This window comes from Bos indicus, chromosome 15 (assembly GCF_029378745.1).
Source record: "Bos indicus isolate NIAB-ARS_2022 breed Sahiwal x Tharparkar chromosome 15, NIAB-ARS_B.indTharparkar_mat_pri_1.0, whole genome shotgun sequence".
NCBI lineage: Eukaryota > Metazoa > Chordata > Mammalia > Artiodactyla > Bovidae > Bos > Bos indicus.
In genome coordinates, this window is record NC_091774.1 from 63,871,295 (window position 1) to 63,883,298 (window position 12,004).

Consider the following 12,004-nt stretch of genomic DNA (forward strand, 5'->3'; position numbering starts at 1 on the left):
CTATACTTCCCTAGTAAAGTGTAGGGCATATTACCCCAAATAAACCAACTGATTTCTACTTTATTGGAATTTCAATTGTGAGCAAGAGAGACCATAAAACTAAAGAAGTTCATTTTCCAGTTTTTTAAGGAATCTCCACACTGTTCTCCATAGTGGCTGTACTAGTTTGCATTCCCACCAACAGTGTAAGAGGGTTCCCTTTTCTCCACACCCTCTCCAGCATTTATTGCTTGTAGACTTTTGGATCGCAGCCATTCTGACTGGCGTGAAATGGTACCTCATAGTGGTTTTGATTTGCATTTCTCTGATAATGAGTGATGTTGAGCATCTTTTCATGTGTTTGTTAGCCATCTGTATGTCCTCTTTGGAGAAATGTCTATTTAGTTCTTTGGCCCATTTTTTGATTGGGTCATTTATTTTTCTGGAGTTGAGCTGTAGGAGTTGCTTGTATATTTTTGAGATTAGTTGTTTGTCAGTTGCTTCATGTGCTATTATTTTCTCCCATTCTGAAGGCTGCCTTTTCACCTTGCTAATAGAGCATGTTGTTCAGCCTCCATATGTTGGAATTTTTAATAGTTTTTCTCCTGTAATTGAGATCTAACTGCATTGTGGTCAGAAAAGATGCTTGGAATTATTTCTATTTTTTTGAATTTTCCAAGGCTAGATTTATGGCCCAGGATGTGATCTATCCTGGAGAAGGTTCCATGTGTGCTTGAGAAAAAGGTGCAATTCATTGATTTGGGATGAAATGACCTATAGATATCCATTAGGTCTAACTGGTCTATTGTATCGTTTAACGTTTGTGTTTCCTTGTTAATTTTCTATTTAGTTGATCTATCCATAGGTGTGAGTGGGGTATTAAAGTCTCCCACTATTATTGTGTTATTGTTAATTTCTCCTTTCATCCAGCAATCCCACTGCTGAGCATACACACTGAGGAAACCAGAAGGGAAAGAGACACGTGTACCCCAATGTTCATCGCAGCACTGTTTATAATAGCCAGGACATGGAAGCAACCTAGATGCCCATCAGCAGATGAATGGATAAGAAAGCTGTGGTGCATATACACAATGGAGTATTACTCAGCCATTAAAAAGAATACATTTGAATCAGTTCTAATGAGGTGGATGAAACTGGAACCTATTATACAGAGTGAAGTAAGCCAGAAAGAAAAACACCAATACAGTATACTAACGCATATATATGGAATTTAGAAAGATGGTAACAATAACCCTGTGTACGAGACAGCAAAAGAGACACTGATGTATAGATCAGTCTTATGGACTCTGTGGGAGAGGGAGAGGGTGGGGAGATTTGGGAGAATGGCATTGAAACATGTATAATATCATGTATGAAACGAGTCGGCAGTCCAGGTTCAATGCACGATGCTGGACGCTTGGGGCTGGTGCACTGGGACGACCCAGAGGGAGGGTATGGAGAGGGAGGAGGGAGGAGGGTTCAGGATGGGGAACACAGGTATACCTGTGGCGGATTCATTTCAATATTTGGCAAAACTAATACAATATTGTAAAGTTTAAAAATAAAATAAAATTAAAAAAAAAAAACAAAAAACTAAAGAAGTTCAGTGGTGACCCTATCCAGACTGATATGAGACCTCTGTCCTGGGTTCCTACATCCTGCTTCACAAACTCTGGTATTAACCTAGTCCCTGTTCATTTTCAAAACTATTCCTGACTCTCTGATTGTGTCTCTGCTAAATTTCCTTTTGCATAAGTTAAGCAGAGCCATTTTATACTGCTTAACACCAAAATACAGGCAGTATAGTAAAGTGGTCAAAAGATAAGTCTGCCTATGTTTAAATCTTGCCTTTGTAATTTAGTTGCTGTGTAACCTTGGGAAAATAATCTACCCTGTCTTTAAAATAGACTATAACAGCATCTCCCTCATAGAGTTGTGAAGATAACACAAATTATTAATAATACATACATAGCACTAAAACAAGAGCTTGTTACATAACAAGTACAGTATAATGTTTTGTTATTATTATTCCTTAAATGATAAAGGTGCCTTCAATAGATTAATTAGTTTTTATTTGGAATAAGAATAACCCTCTGTAATATTAATAAGGAATACATGTTATAATTTAAGTTTTACCTAATTATATTAACTTGGCAAATCTGGTGAACATCTTTTCAAAGGTTTTTTTTTAATGATTTTAAGCAAAATGATAAGCTGGCAACATTTCTAAAAGATCAGTTAAATTTTTTTCATGTACTTCTATGGGCTTTTCAAATTCACTACTTAAGTTATTTGAATTAAGCATGCAGCAGTCATAAATTCAAACAAACTGACAAGTACACTAACTCCTGAGATCTTACGCTTACCTGTTCAGTCGCTTCAGTCGTGTCTGACTCTGCGATTCCATGGACTGTAGCCTGCCATGCTCCTCTGTCCATGGGATTTCCCAGGCAAGAATACTGGAATGGGCTGCCATGCCCTTTTCCACTTATGCTTACCTAGGTAGTCACTATTATCAATAACCAAACAATGAAAAATAATGACCCATATTCTGTTCCTCTAAAATACCACTTAATTCTCTAATCTAGAGGTCCATCTAGTCAAAGTTATGATTGTTCCAGTAGTCATGTATGGATCTGAGAGTTGGATTATAAAGAAAGCTGAGCGCTAAAGAATTGATGTCTTTGAACTGTGGTGTTGGAGAAGACTCTTGAGAGTCCCTTGGACTGCAATGAGATCCAACCAGTCCATCCTAATGGAAATCAGTCCTGAACATTCATTGGAAGGACTGATGCTGAAGCTGAAACTCCAATATTTTGGCCACTTAATGCAAAGGACCAACTCACTGAAAAGACCCTGATGCTGGGAAAGATTGAAGGTGGGAGAAGGGGACAACAAAGGATAAGATGTTTGGATGGCATCACGGATGTGAGTTTGTGGCATCACAAACATGAGTTTGAGTAAGCTCCAGGAGTTGGTGATGGACAGGGAAGTCTAGCGTGCTACAGTCCATGGGGTTGCAAAGAGTCAGACACGACTGATCGACTGAACTGAGAGAATTACACTCCTTTCAGGAAATGTATAGCAACCCAATACAATCTCACTAAAGATTGGTCTAAAAACATTTTTTTCAATTTAAGGAATTCTCTCAATCTACAAGTCAGATCAATTTTCATATAGCCTTTATGAGAATACTGTCCACTACATATATTCAGACATTAATACTGTCAATGCCTGCAAAGGTTAACTAATCCTGATAATTAAGAATGCAGCAAAGGGGAATTCCCTGGTAGTCCAGGTGTTAGGACTCTGCACTTCCACTGTAGGGGGCACAAGTTCGATCCCTGGTTGGGGAACTATGATCCTGCATGCCGCATAATGCAGCCAAAAAAAAAAAAAATGCAGCAAAGATTAAAGTGAGTTTATAGGTATTCTCTACATACATAGAGCTGTATACACATTAGATAAGTTTGTGATATACCCTATTCCAACATTCTTTGCTTGAAGCCAAAGTTGAATTAAAATGCAGTTTCATTTGTTCTGCATGACACAACTTCTGATTTTCAAATACAATTAGTCTATTCAGTGGCCATGATAAATGTTATAAAGTCCTTCAAATCACAGTAGGCACCTATAGCTCACTGGCTCATATAGGACGCCACAGGACTGTTCACATGTGAACCTAGTTGGCTGCCTTGATTTAGTTTTGAGATGAAGAGGGCAGTTTGCCACTAACTGCATGACCGTCAACAGTTTAAATTCTTTGGGAAGCAATAACAAAAAGCAGATTGGTAACACCTGCCTGAGAAACCTAAGAACATTATAAAGAATAATACAACTATAGTGATGGTGCTGTTATAACATTACATATGTGTGTGTGTGTTAGTTGCTCAGTTGTGTTCAACTCTTTGTTACCCCATGACTATAGCCCACCAGGCTCCTCTGTCCATGGAATTCTCCAGGCAAGAATACTGAAGTGGGTTTCCCTTCCTTTCTCCAGGGGATCCTCCCAGCCCAGGATCGAACCCAGGTCTCCAACAATGCAGGCAGATTCTTTACCATCTGAGCCACCAGATGGTACCATAATAAAGATTATGACTAAGAAATTGCTGAGTATATAGTGTTTTTGTTCTTTTTAACTCTGTGAATTGTGTCAACTTGTTTTCTCTTTCACACAATTTTACTAATAAATGCAAAGACTGTTCACAAGAAAATAATGTCAGGATTCACTGCTTTCTAAATACATATTTTAAACAAATTTAATCTTTGAAAATCAAGATTAGAGGAAAACAGCATATACATAATTATGAGCGTGTGTGTGTATGTGTGTGTGGTCTAAAAGTTTACTTAAAAGACCCTTAAGGCACTTAAAATAAAAATAATTTTAAAATAACTCAACTTCCTACAACTATCAGATCAGATCAGATCAGTCGCTCAGTCATGTCCAACTCTTTGTGACCCCATGAATCACAGCACGCCAGGCCTCCCTGTCCATCACCAACTTCCAGAGTTCACTCAGACTCACGTCCATTGGGTCAGTGATGCCATCCAGCCATCTCATCCTCTATCGTCCCCTTCTCCTCTTGCCCCCAATCCCTCCCAGCATCAGAGTCTTTTCCAATGAGTCAACTCTTCACATGAGGTGGCCAAAGTACTGGAGTTTCAGCTTTAGCATCATTCCTTCCAAAGAAATCCCAGGGCTGAGCTCCTTCAGAATGGACTGGTTGGATCTCCTTGCAGTCCAAGGGACTCTCAAGAGTCTTCTCCAACACCACAGTTCAAAAGCATCAATTCTTCGGCACTCAGCCTTCTTCACAGTCCAACTTTCACATCCATACATGACCACAGGAAAAACCATAGCCTTGACTAGACGAACCTTTGTTGGCAAAGTAATGTCTCTGCTTTTGAATATGCTATCTAGGTTGGTCATAACTTTCCTTCCAAGGAGTAAGCGTCTTTTAATTTCATGGCTGCAGTCACCATCTGCAGTGATTTTGGAACCCAGAAAAATAAAGTCAGCCACTGTTTCCACTGTTTCCCCATCTATTTCCCATGAAGCGATGGGACCGGATGCCATGATCTTCGTTTTCTGAATGTTGAGCTTTAAGCCAACTTTTTCACTCTCCACTTTCACTTTCATCAAGAGGCTTTGTAGTTCCTCTTCACTTTCTGCCATAAGGGTGGTGTCATCTGCATATCTGAGGTTATGATATTTCTCCCAGCAATCTTGATTCCAGCTTGTGTGTCTTCCAGTCCAGCATTTCTCATGATGTACTCTGCATAGAAGTTAAATAAACAGGGTGACAATATACAGCCTTGACATACTCCTTTTCCTATTTGGAACCAGTCTGTTGTTCCATGTCCAGTTCTAACTGTTGCTTCCTGACCTGCATACAAATTTCTCAAGAGGCAGATCAGGTGGTCTTGTGTTCCCATCTCTTTCAGAATTTTCCACAGTTTATTGTGATCCACACAGTCAAAGGCTTTGGCATAGTCAATAAAGCAGAAATAGATGCTTTTCTGGAACTCTCTTGCTTTTTCCATGATCCAGCAGATGTTGGCAATTTGATCTCTGGTTCCTCTACCTTTTCTAAAACCAGCTTGAACATTAGGAAGTTCACAGTTCACATATTGCTGAAGCCTGGCTTGGAGAATTTTGAGCATTACTTTACTAGCGTGTGAGATGAGTGCAATTGTGCGGTAGTTTGAGCCTTCTTTGGCATTGCCTTTCTTTGGGATTGGAATGAAAACTGACCTTTTCCAGTCCTGTGGCTATTGCTGAGTTTTCCAAATTTGCTGGCACATTGAGTGCAGCACTTTCACAGCATCATCTTTCAGGAATTTAAAATAGCTCAACTGGAATTCCATCACCTCCACTAGCTTTGTTCGTAGTGATGCTTTCTAAGGCCCACTTGACTTCACATTCCAGGATGTCTGGCTCTAGGTCAGTGATCACACCATCGTGATTATCTGGGTCATGAAGATCTTTTTTGTACAGTTCTTCTGTGTATTCTTGCCATCTCTTCTTAATATCTTCTGCTAATAAAGCAAAGCTGCTCATTTTCTCCTTTCTTGTTTCCTTATAGAGACTGATTTGAAAAGTCTCCGTAAGGAAATAAATGAGCAATTAGTTCATATAAGTAAATTTTGAAGAAAAAGATTTAAAACCCAAAACCAAACTTTATATATTCATCATTCTATTTATATACTTATAAATAAACTTTATATATTTCCTCATTTTGCAAATTATCTTTCAGTTTCTTCAATATAAACCCGAAATAAATCAATGGGCTATAAAATTCACTTTTAAAAAACTCATGGTAACCTTAAGATATTTTCACTTTTTTGGTCACAACTTAAAAACACCAAAGTTACATATTCTATGTGTACAGATATATATATTATAATCACAAAGATTATTTCCAAATAGTCTAAAAATATTCTATTCTGAATGAAATAAGTGGTAATTGCAAATCTCATCAAAACCTTCAATGCTAAAATTTTGTTATAATTTAATAAAGAAAACTAAATCCTTCTTGTAAGTCTTTTCTTTAGAGGAAAAGTAATAAACAAAAAAGAAATAAACTGTAACTAAGAGATGGTTAGATAAGTTTTTATTTTGTTCATTAGTTCTATTGGTTACTCAGTTACTCAAAGTAATCACCTACACCAAACAGGAAAGATTTTCATCAATGACCAAATCAATTAATTTGATGTTCGATAGTTTATTTTTTACTATATTTTGTTGTATTTGTCTTATTGGTAATGATCCATATGATCATTTGTTCAAGAGAAGGTTTTGGTACTTTTAGAGACAGATGAATCTTTCCATTCATAATTGAGTTAATTTATCTAGAGACACGCTACCACTACATGAAAATCACCTTACTGAATTCCCATAAGACAGAATTTTACTAACAGTTAAGAGCCTGCCTATAGGAAATCATGAACTTCTTTATAACATTAGATTAGTACTATTTTTAAATGATTTCTTTTGGGACACAACTTTATCAACTGCTTCCCAAAGTCCTGCCTTGACACAAATGACTATCTTTTTCCTGTCTTGCACAGTCAAGTAATATATAAAGATAATGTGCTAATCTGAATAAAATTAATTGGATTTTTGAACACTGTTTACTACTTCCCTGGTGGCTCAGTGGGAAAGAATCTGCCTGCCAATGCAGGAGACAAGGTTCAGAATCTGATCTGGGAAGATCCCAAATGCTGCAGAGCAAACTAAACCCACGCACCACAACGACTGAGCCTGTGCTCTAGAGCCCTCAGGCCTCAACTACTGAGCCTATGTGCCACAACTACTGAAGACCACACACCCCAGAGCCAATGTCCATAAGAGAAGCCACTGGAATGAGAAAGCTGCACGCTGCAACTAGAAAGTAGCCCCTGCTCACCACAACTAGAGAAAATTCTGCTCAGCAATGAAGACTCAGCACAGCCAAAAATAAATAAACAAATGTCTTTTTTTAAGTCACCTGAACTATATAAGAATAATATAAAATGAATAATAAAAGAATGTTTTTAAAAAAGATTTTTAACTTTTAAGTCAATCATCTAAAATAGAGTCTAATAGAATTGGCATAAAATATTGTGTACCTATCAATATACAAAATAATTTTAATGCAAAGTGATTCATTTAATGCCTTGAAATGTCAGAAAAAATTATAACTATAATACAAATATCATTTTAGTAGGTTCTTAAGAATCTTAATTCACAATACAATGCTCAAAACTGACCAAAAACTATCACAAGTATACTGCAATGTTTCCACTTGTTTTTAAGATTACAAGTATCTGTCTGATGAAATTTTAAAGTGGAATAAAACAAAACACATTTTATGTTGCCTTTGATCTTTAACTTGTAGCTTTATCTCCCAGGTCAGAGGGTACATTATTCAATTTCACTATATTTTGTGTAAAACCACTGTAGCGTTGAAGATGACTTTCAGTACAAATGTCATGGTACTTAAAGCTAAACTGGAATCTAGTTTTTCAGCTCCTTAATTAAAATCATAGTTTAAAAGAGTCTGACAATATTATCTTTAGTCTTTCCAGTTGAACAGTGACAGAATTTTCAGATCTTTTATTCAATCAAGCTTAGCAATCTCTCTGAGGCTTTTATTTTCTAACCCATCAAAACATTTCAATAAGCAAAATATGTACTTTATATTTTTGTATTCAATGTCATAAGGAGTGATTTCTCATTTCTTACTTCTCATAGATATAATAGACAAACCTTACTCAAAAATTAGTTTCACTTGCCTTATGGTCTGCTCCAAAGAGAATGAAATAGCATAAAGACATCCAAAAAGTCCTCTTAAGATATAAGTGGATATGGGAGGATTTTGCTCAGTCAAAAATACAGAGAAAAAATTCTTTTGTATCAAATAGGGATATAGAGAATATGAAAGTAAATATTTCCTAAAATATTGTTGTAAAAATGCAAATATTAATTTTACTATATTACATAAGAGGAATGTGCAACAAACAAACACTTGTTGAATGATAAAGGATGAGTACCATATCTCAAGTGCAGTATTCAAATGTTACTTCATATTATTTCAATTTTTCAGGCTAAAAGTAATAACTACACGTTTACACAAATACCTATGAAAGACATCATTAAAGTAAGGGATTTCACAGTTCTGATTTCACTTCTTTGTTGTTTAATTTTGATACAGACCTCTACCAACAATTCAGTAACTGTTAAACTTATTTTATCATATGTAAACACTGAGCCCTGGTGACTCAGATGGTAAAGAATCTGCCTGCAATGCAGGAGACCCAGATTCGATTCCTGGGTTGAGAAGATCCCCTGGAGAAGGGAATGGCAACCCACTCCAGTATTCCTACCTGGGAAATCCCATGGACAGAAGAGCCTGGCAGGCTACAGGCCATGGGGTTGCAAGACAGTGACTAACACACACACACACAGGTAAACACTGGGTAAACTGGAAATACACTTGTGAAATAATTCATTTAAGCTACATCTGAAATTGTAGTCCTTTAAAACGGATATCAATATCCAGTTTCAACTCCTTTTTACTATAAGTATCACATTAATTTGACAAAAATACTGTACACATTATGTACTAATTTGGGGTGAGTGGGTAAATATTTTGAAATTTCCTTACCATTTCACTCACTTTCTTCTGTAAAGAATATTTAGAAACCTTGAATAAAATAAGCAGAAAAAAACTTTGTTAAAACTTTTTAGCTATTTTCTATAAATTCCTTCTGAAACTAAAATTGTATGCTATATGACATTTATCTTCTATGTACTTCTTTCCAATGACATTTTTTCAAAGTGTTATTTGCCATAACTTTATTTCTCATAACAAAATACATTTATTTATTCAACACGTATTTACAGAGCAAGTACTATATGCCAGCCATTTTCCTAGGATCCTGTGATACAATAGCAAACCAAGTCCCTGTTCTTAACAAGCTTTCTGTCTACTGGGGGTGGTGGCAGACAGACAACAGAATATAAGCAAAAAGTATAGAAATTAGAGAGTGACAAATACTATGAAGAAAAATAAAGCAAGAAGAACAGCAAAGAACTCTAGGCAGGTTTGCTACTTAATATTAGCTCTTTTGTTGAAAAAATTTTGATAAAATAGATAAGCACAAGGAAAAATGTTACCTTAAAAAAAACAATCCAGAAATAACAATCATTAATACCATAGTGTTTCCAGGTACTTTTCTATGTATTTTAAAAAAGAGTCAGTGGGGGGTAGAATAATAATATATGTACTATTTTGTACTGTTATTTTTACTTAATATATAGCAAACACTTTTATATCACAAATTAATCTATAACACAAGTTTTTAATGGCTGAATAGTATTCCACTGTTTAACCTTCTACCATAGTTTTATCAAACTGCTATTTTTGTAGACTTACCCAGTTTTCAGTTCTATGAAAGAATTCTTCTTTCATATAAACATACTGTACCAAAAATAAACATGCTGCACCAAAAAAAAGTCTGTAGTTACCCATTTTAGCAGAATGAACCCCATGAAGCAGAACTCCTAAGATGTGTTCATTTTTATAGACTTAACAATTGTCATTACACATAATAGTCCTCCAGAGTGGTAGGCCAAGTTAAGCTCCAACTAGCCATGTATGAGTGCTTCTCTGCTTACTCAGCAGTAAAGAATCTGCCTGCCAATACAGGAGATGTGGGTTTGATCTCTGGGTCAGGAGGATCCCCTGGAGAAGGAACCGACAACCCAACTCCAGTATTCTTGCCCAGGAAATCCCAGGACAGAGGAGCCAGGTGGGCTACAGTCCATGAGGTCACAGAGTCAGACATGTCTGAGCGACTTAACAACAACAACAAAGCCATGTATGAGTGCTTATTTACTTGAATTCACCTAGTATTTGTTAAAATTTAAACAAGAGTTCACTACTTCACATTTCCTATAAAATAAATTCTTCAGCATGCTGCCTTGAGTAAGTTAATAATTTCATTTCATTTTGGTGTAATCAGTTATGTGTGATTCATTTCTTCAACAAACAATGAATGCTTACTATAAGTAAAGCACTCATGTAGACACTGAAGGTATAGTATTGGACCAAAAAATCCTGTCCAGTATAAATTCTGGGGAATGTAGATAATGAGCAATATAAATAAGTTAAAATATATGGCTCTACTAGATATTGATAAGTGCTTAAGAAAAATAATAAATCAGGGAAGAGGATTACATAGATGGCCAGGAAAGTCTTTCTGAAAGGACAACTTATGAGTAAAGACTCAACAGAAAGTAAGGAAGATTATTCCAGCAACTGCAAAGGCCCTAAGGTGAGAAAATGTCTTATGTAGTCATAGAACAGCAAGGACGCCAATATGGCTGGAAGGTTTAGTAAGCAAGGGGAAAAAAAAAAACAGCAAAAACTGAGTTCAGAGGAGAGTAGGAGAGGGGGTAGGACCAAACCATTGTAGGTCTTATAGCACATGATAACGATTTCCACTGAATGAGACAGGAAGCCACTGAGGAGTAGCAAGCACAAATGTGACATAACCTAACTTATTCTTTAAAAGGATCACTCTGTTATGTTAAAACTGAAGGAGAACAGAAGTGGCAGCAGGAAAAACACTTAATAAATGACTGCAATTGAGATGAAAGAGGATGATAAAAGAGGACCAGGGTGTTAGCAAAAGACACAATGAGAAGTGGTTGGATTCTTGGTATACTCTGAGAGAAAAGCTAAAAAAAAAAAAAAAATCTGCAACAGGAAGAAAGAAGTTGTAATTAACAACAACAACAACAAAAAGACAAATAAGTTATTTAGTTTTCAGGGGGATGAGATTTTAAGAAATTAGTTTTATTTAGTTTTCAGGGGGATGAGATTTTAAGAAATTAGTTTTGAACATGTCAAGTTTCAGATGTCTTTTAGACATCCAATAGTCAATCCAGGCTGCTTCTGGAGCTGGAGATAAACATTTGGAAGCCCTTTGCATGTAGATCCCATTTTAAAGAAAAGACACTGGACGAGATCACAGTATATTTTAGGGGAAACAGACAAAAGAAAAGTAAAAGGGTAGAAGTTAAGTGAAGTGAAAGTCTCTCAGTCGTGTCCGACTCTTTGAGACCCTATGGACTATACAGTCCTTGGAATTCTCCAGGCCAGAATACTGGAGTGGGTAGCCATTCCCTTCTCCAGGGTATCTTCTAAACCCAGGGATCAAACCCAGATCTCCCACATTACAGGCGGATTCTCTACCAGCTGAGCCACTAGGGAAGCCCACCTAGAAAAATAAGAAGAAAAAAAGAGACAATCCTTGGAACTCAGACCAGAATTATACCTTCAGTTTTTCACAGCACTTTTCTGCCTCTAAATTGTGTGAATGTGTGAATATGTGAGTCAATTCCACATATCATCTCTACAGATATAGATATATGTGGGCTAAGTCACTTCAGTCATGTCCAACTCTTTGCAACCCTACAGACTGTAGCCTGCCAGGCTCCTTTGTCCATGGGGTTCTCCAGGCAAGAATACTGGAG

The 12,004-nt window shown here is 36.6% G+C and overlaps 1 protein-coding gene across 1 annotated transcript in view; it reads right to left on the reverse strand.

The window, feature by feature from the left end:
- The window catches only part of CCDC73 (coiled-coil domain containing 73), a 116,377-nt gene that overhangs the window by 63,969 nt on the left and 40,404 nt on the right, over positions 1-12,004 (reverse strand). The window contains exon 6 of the mRNA XM_070804003.1: positions 9,129-9,167. Within this exon, the coding sequence (XP_070660104.1) occupies positions 9,129-9,167 (39 nt within the window). The remainder of the gene's footprint in view (positions 1-9,128; positions 9,168-12,004) is intronic.